This window comes from Diadema setosum, chromosome 8 (genome assembly GCF_964275005.1).
Source record: "Diadema setosum chromosome 8, eeDiaSeto1, whole genome shotgun sequence".
NCBI classification, from domain to species: Eukaryota; Metazoa; Echinodermata; class Echinoidea; order Diadematoida; family Diadematidae; genus Diadema; species Diadema setosum.
The window spans coordinates 20,502,452-20,517,967 of NC_092692.1; the positions used below are offsets into that span (position 1 = coordinate 20,502,452).

Here is a 15,516-nt window from a genome sequence, read left to right on the forward strand (position 1 = left end):
GTGTGAAATAATGAAGCTTTGGAATTATGAACCTTATTTCATTTTCGAATTAATGGACCTTCAGAATAACCAAACTCTTTTCGTTTTGGATTAACAAACTTTCGGAATAACAAACCTTATTTCATTTTCTTATCAACGGACCTTCGGAATAATGAACCTCATTTCATTTTCATATTAACAGATCTTCAGAATAGCAAACCTTCAGACTTACGAAGCTTCTGAATGACGAACTGTTACCACTTTAGCAGAGAGACTGGTAATAGACACTCCCTAAACCAGTCCACTGAGTAACATGGCACAGTATCCAACACTCTGGCAAGATTTCCATATAATTTATTTGGGATTGGCTTTCCATGAATATAGCATCTGACTTGCAGTCTTCGGATCATCCATGTAGTATAAGCCAGTTCGGGGTTCCACTTTGAGCATGAGCAGAAAAAGGTCATTTGTACCATTAGAGCATGCTGGTCTTTAAATTCACTGAGATAGGCATCTGTGATGTAATGCTTATTCAAGTAATTCTTGCAAGTGGTGCTTGCCATCACATCCACCTGACAGTAAAAGCAGTATTTGGCAAAAACCAAAAGAAAGTGGCTGTCATTACATTCAATGGAAAATAATGAAATGGATGCTTTCCAAAGTGCCAATTGATGGATCATTCTGGTCACCTGGTCTCCATGAGTTGATCCTTTATTTGAACATGACTAATGCCGTGATGAATTCCATAAATTGTTATGTCGGGCAAACTAATACATTCTGGGGGGCGTTTCATCAACGAGTTCGTCGGAGGTTTTCACCGACAAATCTGCTATCAGCCAATCAGACGCAAGGATTTCAGTAGCTTTAACAGTTGTCGGTGTAAATCACTGACAAAAAGTTTCATGAAACACCCCCCTGTTGTCTGAAGACGATCGGATTGCCTAATCAACTGAGAAAGAAGAAAGGTCATTTGTACCCATCTGTACATGAGCTAACCCCGAACTGGCTAATTAAAAAGCAAGGCGTGCCTCGGTAGTACAGTTAGCTGACTTCTCCGCAGGCACCTGAGTGTGAACTGCAGGCCATTTTCTTTTTTGTTCACTTGATACCCTCCACTGGGAAAGACATGTGGAAACAAAGGAGTACCTGATATTTGATTACTATTTAAAGCTCTGTGTATGCAGAGACTCCAACCCCAAGCACCTTCTGATCTGGAGATTCTCCCGCCCGAAACCCCTAGCAAACGGGAGACTCCAAGTAGATGTGTGCGAACCGCGAAGTTCCTAGGGTTCTAGATGTTCTCTGGTGCTATCTAAGGCTTATTTTTTCAACATACGTTAGCAATAAGTAAGAAATCCTTTCCACCGGGAGACACAGAGCCAGGGCGGGAGAAATCAAATCTCAAGCGGGAGAACGGGAGATTTTGCAAAAATGGGCTTTCAGCGGGAGATCTCCCGTCGAAAACGGGAGAGTTGGAGTCTCTGTGTATGTGGCACACTTGTGTGTAAGGTACACCTTGACTTTTGTAGCAAAAAATGTATTTGAATTGTAAAAAGAATTTTCACCCAAAACTCCAGTTGCACACAATATGTAAGTGTGCTGACTGCGTTCATGCCGTACGGCATGTACACAGATCTTTACTGCATACTTCGGTTTTGTTCTTTGCAAGAATGTGTCATTGTTCCCTTTGGAGGCATCTGCCATTCATGTCCTATCAGAGGGACTGAGTGTTGTTGTTTTTTTGTGTGTGTGTGTGTGTTTTTTTGTTTTTTTTTTATGTAGCAGCAGAGGGGACAGCATTGCTCTGCTGGTCTTAATAGGCTTCAAAACAAGAATATTTGATCATGCTTAAGACAATATGATATGATTATGATATGTGATGTGATGTGATGTGATAAATGATGTGATGTGATGTGATAAATGATGTGATGTGATGTGATAAATGATGTGATGTGATGTGATAAATGATGTGATGTGATTATATGATTTTTTTATATGATATGATAATATGATATATGATATGATGTATTTTTTTCCTGTTTAATCATGAAAACAAAAATTAGATTTTTACTGATACACAATGAAATACAGGATACAAAATACATTCATACAAACTTCCATACAATGTGTGTACAGTTGTACATAGATTTATGCATATATAATACAAGTAATTGCCAATATTGTCATTATCATAATAGAACTACATGGTCCAATTGCTTTGTTCGATATGTATAGGCCTATAAGTTATGCTTATAGTATATTAATTATTGATTATTAATTATTAATTACTAATTATCAATTATTAAGTATTAATTATTAATTACTAATTATTAATTATTAATTTTTAATTATCAATTATCAATTATTAATTATAATAATTACTTAGATTGTTAAGCAGATGCCTTTTAAACCATACCAGCTTGTTGCCTACTGTAGTTGGCAATTTTTATGAAAATATTGTCATTTACATACAGAAGAATATCTTATTGATGGAGAGCATTCTCACCAGAGAAGGTTTGCCATTATCTGCAAGTGCCATGAGCATAAAATGTCAATGTAGTGTAGCACAGTCATGTTGGGTTTATCCCTTTTGTTTAACTTCTAGCAATGATCTAAGGTACATTCCCTGAGCTGTCACACTCCCTGAACATTGGCAGCCAGCCAGCCAGCCATTCACCCGTCTGTGCCCCGCCCCCCTTCTTCTTTTTCTCAGGCACTCGAGTGAGACCTCATCAGGCCCAGGCCCAGGCTCAGGCAGGCCTCATTAGCCCCCAGAGCATGCAGAGTGAAGAGGACTACGTCCCCATCATGACTGGGGCCAGGCGGGACTCCGAGGATGTTCGGGACCTGCTGGAGGACAACAGACACATCCTGGTGCAGCGGCTGAACGTCGTAGAGCTCCTCCCCAAATTCCGCCAGGAGCGCTTCCTGAACCACGAGGATGAAGAGCTGATACGGAATGAATACCGCCACCCCACCAGCTTAGAGAAAGCAGGTACATCCATCAAAGCTCCTAATTCCTGCCCTTTCAGTTTGCTGTCTTTTCACATCCACCAAGGAGGTTTATATGTTGTTGTTTTCTTGCCTACATTAGTGTGTAATCTGTGTGTTTGTCTGTCAGTTTGGAAAATAACTCAAAAAGTTGTGAATGGATTTTGATGAAATTTTCAAGAAAACATTTGATAATGACACAAGGTACAAATGATGTCCTTACATTTTGGTAGTGATCTACATCACTGTGTGGGTTCAGGAATTTTTTGTGAATTTTTGAATGATGCTTCATCTCTGGCAAATAGGGCTAATAAACAAAAAAAAATCAAGCTGTGCGTGTTTGGGGTGTGCATACATGGACTGAGCACACACTCAAGGCACAGCAGGAAGCTTTAATGGTAGAGACACTAGAAAGGATTTTTTCTTCTATCATTGGAAAATGCATTGATTTTTAGCATAATGCGTATATGGGTGGAAATGAGCTCCTTGGCTGGGGTCTCAATGGGTTCTCCAAGTGCTTAAAAATCCTAGTTGTTAATTTTTTGACTGACAAGGTTTTGGTTGACATTGTGTAATACACTGGTCATTTCATTTATTGAATGCAGATCGACAGATATTTTTCCTCTGAAGACCTAGCAATAAGATGTTTAATGTACCTATTCCGAGAATGGTACCTTTCGATATAGTTTGTTTGTCAGGTTACCTTTCAGTTTGTTCAAGCTTTATGGGAAGCAGAACAAACTTTTGAAGGTTTCTGTCCTATCAAAGGTTTCTGTCCTATCAAAACTTGATGATTATTAGAAGAAGGATGTCCACGGGATTGTCCATTCGTCCATCTGCCCCAGGTTTTGAGAAAGCCCTCCAGCGATTTTTGTTTGATGCTTGGTCTATGTAAATGTGCTGGTTACCTGTTGGGGAAACACCCTCAAGATCAAAGGTCAAATGCCATGAAACTGGTAAAACTGTCATTTTCCAGCCATAACTTGAGAAATGGGAATATCAAAGGATAATGCAACCTGGTATAAGAGTAGAAATTGATTTTTTTTTTAAATAACAATAATTGTTAGATAAAGTAATGATAACAATGGGATGAAGGTAAGGATGACTAAACTTTAGCAAAATTGTCATTTTCCGGTTGTATCCTTTAGCTTTCCTGAGCTACTAAATCTATTAACAGTTACGCAAATGGCATTTCATGGTCAGGTTTCAGATTTGTGATTTGATATCATCATTATACATTGCAGGTTTGTAAAGTAAATCCAACTCCAAACTCCAAACTCCAACCAAGCCACAAGGGAAAAAAATAATCTATCAAAGTGAAGAGAGAGAAATTTGATTGTGATGATGATGATAGTGATGATGATGATGATGATGATGACGATTAGAGCAAAATCAAGTGCTGTGCAAACAGTGATCGAGTTGGTGACTCCGTCAGCACTGAACAGGCTGCTACAGAGGAAAGGTGTCTGACTAGTTGAAATTTACAGGAAACAAATATAATAGGGGAAGTAATGAAAAAAAAAAGGGAATTAGCACAAGAGAAAAAGTAGTGTACACACACACACACACACAGACACACACACACACACACTTATACCAGTCAAAGTCTGCTGTAAACAAAAAGCACAAATGTGAACATGACTACACAGAGATAAAAAGGTAACTCAACAGGATCAATATTAACTCCAAGTCCTTTCCGAGTGGGTGAGCTTTGACAAATGAGTAAAGAGTGTGATCCGCAGACGGGGAGGACAAATTATATAGAAAAAGAAAAAAAAATCCATGTACACATGTAGAGGGAGAAAGAGAGAGAAAGGAAGAGAGAGAGAGAGAGAGACAAAGAGTAGGGAAAACCCCTAAGCACCCACCCCATCACGCTAAGTCAATACTGATCCTTTTTCTACTGTACACATTCTAAAGCTTGGCTCGATCAGTGGCCGGCACATGTTTCATTTATAGCATAGCCTGCAATATTGTACATTGTGAAAGGGGAAGTGCTGCATGCAGATACGATTGTCGAAATTGCTGCATTTCTTATGAAAACAGGATTAGCAGTGTTATACAGAAAAATTGCTCTTTGAAATGAGATATTGGCATAACCATGTTTCTTTTTCCTCTGATGGCATATAAGTTATATATAACTGGTGCAATTAGCCATGGCAGTAATATTAAAATATATGAATATATATATATATATATATATTAAATTCAATTCAATTCAATCATAGTTTATTTCCAATCAACCAATCAACGAAAATCAAAACATAGTACAAAGTAACATGTCATGAAATAATATTGTTCAAACATTTGCAAAAGATTCATGTAGTATCCGAGAGAAATTATATAACAACATATATATATATATATATATATATATATATATATATATGCAATAATTAGGAAGAACAATGCATATATACTTCGTGGGCATGCGAAAAATAGATTCGTTTATGGAAAATAGTGATCCACTAAAAAGCAAAGCTTGTGGGACGTGGATGGCTAGATAAATAATGAGTAAATAATATATTATGTGAGGGTTTTTTATAACTACATGTATTGTATTTAATATAGATTAATTAAGTCATTTGTAAAGATATACATGTAGTTATATTGAGATACGCAGGTCCGAAAAACAAAAAATAAAATAGAATATCAGTGCTAATGCCCGGACACTGTTCACTGAACCAAGTGTACCGGGAAAATATGACAAGGACAACACACACGTACACACATTACCCATACACATATAAGACGCGAGGCAGTACCGAGAGGAGAGAAGAAGGTAACAATACAAGTCTACTAAGAACAAAAGACAGGAAAGGAAGAGGAGAGAAGAAAGAAGAGAGTTCTGCATACAGATCACCCCAAGTGCTGCGACATCAGGACAGGTGAAAGCTCAAGCGTGAATTAAAGCAATTTATATCATCTAGAATTATAAGTAGAGAGTAGGTGTTTTCTGAATTTGTATTTAAATGTAACAAATTTGGGGGAATCTTTTAAACTATTATCTAGATTATTCCAAAGTCTGGGTCCGGTATAAAGAAATGTACTTTGGGCATGTGCGGTTCTCATTAATGGAAGATGAAATTCGTCGGATCGTCACGTGGGATATTTATGTACTATGACTGTTTCGATGAAATGAGTCGTGAAATATCTTAGCTAAAAAGTTGCTGTTATAATTAAACATAAACTGGCCAAGTTGAAGCACATACAAATCTTTTATTTTTAGTATTTTTTGGTCAAAAAACAAAGCATCTGTATGTTCTCAGGTATGTAGATTAAAGACAATTCTGAGCGCTTTCTTTTGCAATAAAAAAAGTTTATCAAGTAATATCTGATATGTATTACCCCAAGCAAGGATCCCGTAGTTTAAATAAGGTAGTATCAAACTAGAATAAAGAGTATATGATGCAGATGAAGGAAGATAATATTTTAATCTGTTCATTACGCCAATATTACGTGAAATAATTTTACACATGTTATCAATTCAATATGATTCCTCCATGAAAGCTTGTTATCAACACAAACACCAAGAAATTTAAAGGAAGAAGCTTCTTGTAGGGGAGTAGTATCAAATGTTATATTGCCTGGGAGGCTATCTAAAGAGTTACTAAAAAGCATATATTTTGTTTTTTGAATATTTGGTAACAATTTATTTGCGTATATCCATTGTATCACCTTTTTCAATTCTTCATTTACTGTTCTTGTTAAGATATTTGGGTCAGGGTGGGAAAAGAAGAGGTTAGAGTCATCCGCGATTAATATGAGTGATAGTTTCTCTGAGGATCTATGAAAATCATTGATATGAATTATGAATAACAGTGGGCCTAGTAAACTCCCTTGTGGAACACCACATGCAATTGTTTTATTTTGAGAGTCAAAGCCGTTGACATGTACAAATTGGGATCTTTTTGATAGGTAACTCGTGAACCACTCCAAGGCCTTTCCACGTATGCCATAATGGGATAATTTGGCGAGAAATATTCCATGGTTAATCGTGTCAAAGGCCTTGGAGAAGTCCAGGAAGATACCTATTGTGTGTGAAAATGTGTCGAGTGCGTGTGTGACTTTGTCGATGAGGGCGAGTAGTGAGTGTGTTGTGCTGTGATTTTCCCTGAATCCAAATTGAAAGTTTGAAAATATGTCGCAGGTTTTAAGAAAATGTACTGTCCTGATGTAAACTATTCCTTTGAGAATCTTAGAAATAGAAGATAATAAAGAGATGGGTCTATAGTTATTGACATCATCCTTCTCCCCTTTCTTATAAATAGGAATTACTTTCGCAATTTTCATACTATTTGGCACATGGCCAGTTGTAAGCAATGAGTTGATAATGTGTACTAAGGGATCCACTGTTTGTGGAATTATGTTTTTTATCAAGTGGTTGTCAATTCCGTCGTGGCCAGGACTTTTTCCTTCTTTCAAATTGGCAACGATCTTTGTTATTTCTTCTTTATATGTTGGGTCAAAAAATATAGTTTTGAAGTTAGGTGTATCTAAAAAATCACTAAAGGATTTACTAGAAAAAGGAATATTTTGAGAAAGATTTTTTTCCAATTGAAGAGAAGAAGTCATTGAAAATTTCAGCCATGCCAGCGGGAGTGTTGCTGGAGGCATTGCCCCATCGAACTTCAGAAATGTTAGATGAATTATTAGGTGTATTCATAGCATTTTTCTAATGTTTTCCATTTGTTTTTAATGTCATTTTTATATTTGCTTATCTGATTAACGTAAAAATTTTTCTTCTGCGTTCGTAATAATTTGGTGAGTGTGTTTTTGTATGAAACATATTTTTTCTTATTTTTTTCAGTGGGGTTGCATCTGTATGTATAAAACTAATTATTTTTCCTATTTATGGATTGTAATATCGACTGGGTTATCCACGGGAGTCTTGGAATTTGCTTATGTCTATTTTTTACGTTACGCAGGGGAATGTGGTTATCAGTTTCGGAGGTAATAGTAGATATGAAGTAGTCATAAGACAAGTTGACATCGGTAGTGATGTATACAGAAGACCAGTCGATTTCTTTTAAACTGTTTTGAAGACTTGTAAGATATATACATTACTGTCATTGCTAGTTGCACCATTTTCTTTTTATTCAGTCATTTGGGTACTCTGTTATACTGTTCTATGGTGTGATTATTTTTTTTTGAGGGGGGGGGGGGGGCAAAGTAATACAAGCTGTGCTTTTAATTCATGCTCTCCCACTTTGGTTCCTGTTACTATTTTGTATTACCATGTTGCAAAAGTGTATGTTAGATTAGAGTATATGTTTCAATATTCCTTTCGTAAGTCAAAAGAAAAGACAAAATGCTATTGCATAGTGATCATCATTGTGACTCAGTTATGCTTGTTTTTGTGTTTTTGTGAATACCGTATGGATATAAATTCAGTTCATATCAAATCCAACCAAAACAGCAATTAAACTATTAAATTTTATTTGAAGCTGTTACAGAACTTATATTGCAGGAAGTTTCTTCTTCATACCATACCGTCTTCCTTTTGTAGGTGTATATAAAATTTTTTTTATACCCCCGCCACACGTAGTGTGAAGGGGGTATATAGGAATCACCGCGATGTTGGTCGGGCGGTCGGTCGGTCTGTTGCAAAATCTTGCGTCGCGAACTCCTCCTACAGTTTTGAAGCAATTTAAATGAAACTTGGGGTAAATGATGATATTGAGGTATAGATGTACAAGACATGTTTTTTGTGTTTGTCGGACAATGTGTTGCCATGGTAACCATAGTTTTACCAAAACCTTGTGGATTGAATAACTTTCATGGTATCTAAGCAATCAATTTCAAAATTGGTATCTGATGATCTATAGGTGTAGTTCTGCAAGACACTCTTTGTGTTTGTACTTGACAAAGCATTGCCATGGTAACCGCATGTTTTCCTCGAAATCTTGTGGAGTGAACAACTTCCACAGTTTTGAAGCAATTGAAATCAAATTTGGTAGGCATTATGGCCTTGAGGCATAGATGTGCAACACATAATTTTTGTGTTTGTCGGACAAAGCGTTGTCATGGTAACCATGATTTTACCAAAACCTTGTGGATTGAATAAATTCCACATCATTCTAGCAATTAAGGTCAAATTTAGTATGTATGATGATCTGGAGGTGTAGTTATGCAAGACACCAATGTGTTAATATAAGAAAAATGTGTTGCCATGGTAACCACTCATTTTTGTATGAAATTGAACCATTTAATCTATGAAGGTGAAATTCGGTGTGTTTCTTGGTGTTTCTTTAAGTGTAGTTTTGCAAAATGTCCTTTTGTATATGTATCGGACAATGCGTTGCCATGGTAACCGCGTTTTTTTTTTTTTTTTTTTAATCCTGTGGAGTGAACTTCTTCCACAGTTTTCAAGCAATTGAAACCAAATTTGGTGGGCATTATGGCCCTGAGGTATAGATGTAGAATACATAATTTTTGTGTTTGTCACACAAACCGTTGCCATGGTAACCATAATTTTACAAAAACCTTGCAGATCGAATAACTTTTCCATCATTCAAGCAATTAAAGTCAAATTTAGTATGTATCATGATCTAGAAGTGTAGTTTTGCAAGACACCAATGTTTAGTTTAAGGAAAATGTGTTGCCATGGTAACCACTCATTTTTGTATCAAAATAAACCATTCAAGCTATAAAGGTCAAATTTGGTGTGTATGATGGTCTTTAAGTGTAGTGATGCTGGGGGAAAGCATGTTTCCATTTGCTGTAAGTTTTATACTCAGTGTCAACTCTGTAATTGTACAGTAAACTAAAATTATTCTTCAAATTCATGAATTTCTTCCGTCGAGATGTTTTCATTGCAACTGATTGACAAATTGCCCTACATCGACGTAAATAAGCACTGAATTGATCAGTGTTTTTTAGTAGTAGCCATGATAAAAAATCATGGGCGTACATACTCGAGCAGGATTCGAACCTACGACCTCCTGATCACCGGACAGGCGTCATCTCCACTAGACCACCGAGCTTTCGCCCGACAGCAAGTGTTGGTTCTAATCCTTATAGCATGCAGCGGGTACTGCTTTGTTATTCAAAGAAATTCATGAATTTGAATAACAAAGCAGTACCCGCTGCATGCTATAAGGATTAGAACCAACACTTGCTGTCGGGCGAAAGCTCGGTGGTCTAGTGGAGATGACGCCTGTCCGGTGATCAGGAGGTCGTAGGTTCGAATCCTGCTCGAGTATGTACGCCCATGATTTTTTATCATGGCTACTACTAAAAAACACTGATCAATTCAGTGCTTATTTACGTCGATGTAGGGCAATTTGTCAATCAGTTGCAATAAAATTATTCTGTTTCCAATTCGACAAGTGCACAAACTTGGTAGTAACGTCATTGCCCTGATGACATCACATACTATAAAGCAACACTAGGGGCGGGGGTATTAATCACCTTCAGTGATAATTCTAGTTTTCATTGTGGTAAGCTCTCCCATGAAACATTGCTCACATCCCAAAACCCTCCAAAAGGAAGAATGTGATCACATGATAAACACAGTTTTGAGAAAATTGGTTAGAAGTTTTGATGTGGCAAACCATACGGGAGATATGGCTCTGATAGGCACAATGGCCCGAGTTCGCAAGGTAGTGGAACCCAAATCCGCAGTTTAAATCAAGTTTATGAACTAAAACAAATGTTAGTATGCATGCACTATAGCATGTCTCCTGTGAATTAATGTACCAGTAAATTAATTTGCTGTAAATACCATTTTTTATAGCGAGTCTCTCTTTTTTTTATTTTTTGCATGAATCGGAACTTTTCGACAATTTCGAGTGGTTAAATTCGCAATCACTGAGTATATAGCAAGGGACGGAATCATGCACATGTATGCATATCGTTGCTTTAATATCTGGATCAGAGTTCAAATTTTTGTGTGTTTTAAAATTCACAAATAGCACCCGACTTGCAAAATTTATGGAAATAAACAACCTGTGAAATATATGGCATATACAATTAGTCTTCTGCATCGATCCTCAGAGGTGTGAACACAATTCCCAGATTCTTTCCTCTTTCCAATCCCTTTCCATCTTATGCATCTCCCCCTTGGTATGATCAAGTTTGAGTTTAGATGGGGCTGCAGGTTTCCAACTGTTTGTGTGTGTGTGTGTGTTTGTTGGATAATGAGGAACTTCTTTTGAAATATGAAAGAACATGTCATTCTTAGAGGAATACACAGTTTATTTGATGAAAATTGGTCTTGAAATGCCTGAGATAACCAAAAAAGCGATCTTAATAAGACGCAACAGGCCACAGCTTTCATAGGGATCTCTTTGTTTTACCATGTTTTTGGATATCTCAGTCATTCCAAAACCGATTTTCATCACAAATAAACCTTCAATTCCCCTAGAATTGTATGCTCTTTAACATATTCATAGAGTGCATGGTTTCTAAATATCTCACAAGATGTTAAAAGCTGAATCCTCACCTCAACCAATACTATGCCATCCATCCCTTTAAGGATGTTTTCTGGACAAGGTCCTCCGTGGAGACCCCAAGGGCATGACATTCTTGATTGACCACCTGGAGGCTGAGCACCCCGATCTGTACAAGGAGGTGACCGGTCAAGAGGCTAAGATGTCCATCAAGCGGGCAAAGACCATTATTGACCGTAAGTCCACTTAAAGGATTAATTTACCATTTGCAGATGAAACACAAACCAGGGAGGTGGAAACAAACCCAGCATTAGTGCTTTAAAATAGTTCTAAAATGTGAGTTAGGGATAGAAACAACCACAGTAAACATTTGAATCGGTAAAATCGATGTTAGGTATTGTTAAATATACAAAATATGAACAATAGTTATAATAAAAATGTTTCCAGACTAAACCGTCTACAGTTACGGTTTATTGAGAAAAATACAGATTTCTCCTTATATTTTAGGCTTTATCGCTAAAATTTTGTATGATAGGATGTTTTGTGGTACAACAGACCTACACATATACATTAAATGTCATATCTTGAAAATCTTTAAAATCACTGTTCCCAATGGTAAACACGACCTTTAATGAGTGCAGAGCATCACTGGTCCATAAGTTTATTAAGAAAGTGTAAAGGAATGTTGTGAACATGGTGCAGAATACAGCACAGAGTTATCATTTTTAAGTTACTAAGAGAAGTGGAAGGATCCATTCATTGTTCATTCTTCCTCAAACTTCTTTGATGTGTTTTACCAATATTTATGCATTGGTGTAATCCACATATTATACACGTATATTAATTGGGTAGCAATCCCTTTTTCTATGTAAAAGAGTTTTACCCCCTAAACCAATTGTTCAAAGTATTTTCTTGTTTCAAGGTTTGTTTTCAAGAGAAAGCAAAATGACTATGTAGCAAGGTGCTTTCTAACTTAATTGTTACAGTATGTGAGATGACATCTCCCTGACAAGATGTGCTGCTAGGAGAACTTGTATTCTCTCTGTCAAGTATTGTTTGTGCAATTGCAGAGACCTGCACATGTAGCATGCCGACTTCTAGAGGAAAAGGGTTAAGTCATCATACATTGGCAACATTCTGATGTACTTTATGTGTGCAAAAACCAAGAGGAGAATAGTGAGTTAAAGGTCTGATGTAATCACTTCAAGTGATCTGTGCGTATGATGTTGTGACTGATGTCACTCTCTGCTGAAAACATGTGAAACTTTGAAATAATTCAGCTTTTCATATATCAAGTCCAAATTTGAAAAGAAATTTCTACCATTCTCTTTTTAGAATATTTGAATCAACTTGAACATGGCATGAAAATGTTATGAGATCTGCCAAGGTTTATTGTGGGTTTTTTAATTCTTTACTTCTTGTTTTGGTCATGCATTGTGCAGTAAAAATTGACAATCGTGTTTTTTGATCGCACAGGCTCGAAAAAAAGCCAACTCCCCGCCCCGCTGGCCGCCAACCTCCTCAACTACATGACAGAGACCATCCAGAGGGGCACTGACCTGGAGGAGGCCCTAAAGAAGAAGGATGAGGACCTGGTCAAGAGAGACCATGACATGAGGAATCTGTTATCACAGCTGAGGCAGCTCCAGAGGGACAAGAAGGACCTTATGAAGGACAGGAAGGAGAGGGACAAGGTGAGAAGTAGGGTCATATGATTGCGAGTTTCTGATACCTCTTTCACACTTTACCTAGCAAATTTCATCCTGCAATAAGGCACCGTGAGTAAACTTTCCGAGTGAACTGTTAGTTGACTTTTCAGAAATCATGCCCTCAAACTGTCCCTGGTGAACGTCACGGGTGTCCCTGTGCCACAAGTTCCCAGGTAACCTTGTAAGCATGAAGGACCACGGCAGGTAAACTCCTGGGTAAATTACCAGGTGACTTTTCAGAAATCCCACCTATAAACCATCCCTGGTAAACTCGCGGGTGTCCCCGTGAGTTCCTGGATGACGCTGTAGCATGAAAGGCATCGCAGGTAAACTGTCAGGTGAAAAGCGAAGGTCAGCATACAAGCAGCGTCTTGTGGGCTGTTTTCTCACATGTATGCACCATAACGTGTACTTGCACCCCAGAAGAGCAGGGCAACAGAAATTGAAGCAGGAGCTCATTAGCTGGTATGAAATTAAAAGTTTTTCTTGGTTGTTTATGTTTGAGTCCCCATTGAATCTCACAGTTGATCACCCAAGTGACTAGTGTGAAAGGGGCATTAATTTGAGGACTTCTGAGAGGGAATAGGAATAACTATCATTGATGCCAGTAATTCTTTACTTTGTCAAGAAACACTCCACCTTTGTTATGTTCTATTCTTTTTATTACCTCCGCCAAGGGAGGAGGTTATGTTTTCGTTACCGTTGGTTTGTGTGTTCGTTTGTTTGTCCGTGTGCAAAATAACTCAAAAAGTAGTTAACAAATTTGGATGAAACTTGCAGGAAAGCTTGAGAATGACACAACAAACAACTAACTTTTGGTAGTAAAATTTTTGGTAATTTTTGGTAGTAACAAACGATTAACTTTTGGTAGTAACAAACGATTAACTTTTGGTAGTGATCTGAGAATTTGGGGGGAATTTATGAAGGATTATTGATATTTTGGCAGGTAGGGTCAATGAACTTGGGAGTTCAGGCTAAGCGTATGTGAGGTTTGCATGCGCGCACTAAAGTGCGTGCTCTAGTTTCTGCTAGGGCGAGGCGCGCCGTGCAGCTGAGGGTTTATGACATAACAAAGGCTTCTATTTTGGGAAATCGGGTGACTTTCAGCACACAATGCTATGAGTACGTATGGGTGGAAATCACTGATGTCTCTATGGAAAAACAAAATCAGTGGTGGAAATGAGCTGCATGCTTGGCGGAGGTCTGCGCTCTCAGAGTGCTTCTCTAGTTGTTTATATTCTGATGAATGCAGCAGAATCAATATTAGCATAGTAACAGAGGACATAAAAGGATTTATGGTACAGTGTATTTGTGGTATTACAAGTTCAATATATTTAAGTACGTTTTGTAGATGTTAAACTAGAGTGTTGAGGGATCGAGAATCAAAACAGGATCTGAACATATGTTTTACTTTTGATACAACAGCTGCTGTTTTCAAAGCATAGGATAAGACAATGATCGCATGCATGACTATGTATCTATACACATAAAGAGATATACTTGTGTCCATTGGAGAATATATCACTTGCTGTGTTGAAGTCAAATCTCTGTTGGTTTCTTTGAACAGCTGAAGGGCGACATGGAGCGGCTGCGATTGATGCTGCAGGATTCTCAGGACCGGGTGATTCGGTATCAAAAGGAGGCGGAGATGGCCAAGCATCATGCCAGACTGGTGAGTGACAAGTTATCCATCTTCACACACACACTCTCCCAGGACTGACACAGTGTGTTTGTGGAGGTGTATGGAGAATGAGGAAGAAGGGAAGGGGGAGGGGGAGGGGAAGGGGTGGGGAGGGGAGGGAATGGGATTGAAAAGGAGAAATAGCCAGGAAGATGAGATTGATGGAGAGGAGGAGGAGCAAGAATTTTTAATTTGAAGAAAAAGAAGAATTGAAAAGAGAGAACAAAGAGCAGAGGGTTGTTGGAAAATGATTTAAAGGAGTTGGGCCAATTCGTGTGATATTTGTTGAAAATGGTAGAGAACACATTTCATGTGTAGTTGGATAAATCAGATATAGTCTTCAGCACTTTATATTTTCTCTTCCAAAGATTTTTTTCCCGTGTGGAATAAACTTTATGAATTTGGTGGAGACAAAAACCGTAAAAGCACAACTATAAGCAATCACACTCATATTTCTTTTTTTCTGTCTCATTTCGCGTGTCTTTTCCTTCCTTCTTCCCCTCTTTGGTCCTCTTCTTATTATATGTTAGAAATATGTTAGAAAGGAATTGAAAAGTATAGATTCTAGTAAATCCATAGGAATTCTAGGTATGCATCCAAGACTACTGAAATTAGCAGCTGATCACATTTGTGAACCACTGTCTGTTCTGTTTAACAAATCTCTCGCCACAGCGATAATACCAGCTGATTTTAAAACTGCTAAAATTGTTCCTATTTATAAAAGTAAATGTAAAACTGATTTGAATAATTACAGACCAATATC

At 37.6% G+C, this 15,516-nt stretch overlaps 1 protein-coding gene across 1 annotated transcript in view; it reads left to right on the plus strand.

Annotated features, from left to right (window-relative positions):
• LOC140231932 (uncharacterized) overlaps positions 1-15,516 on the plus strand; it is a 101,059-nt gene that overhangs the window by 56,150 nt on the left and 29,393 nt on the right. Inside the window, exons 3-6 of the mRNA XM_072312079.1 lie at positions 2,693-2,974; positions 11,450-11,599; positions 12,840-13,057; positions 14,640-14,744. Coding sequence (XP_072168180.1) covers positions 2,693-2,974; positions 11,450-11,599; positions 12,840-13,057; positions 14,640-14,744 — 755 coding nt within the window. The remainder of the gene's footprint in view (positions 1-2,692; positions 2,975-11,449; positions 11,600-12,839; positions 13,058-14,639; positions 14,745-15,516) is intronic.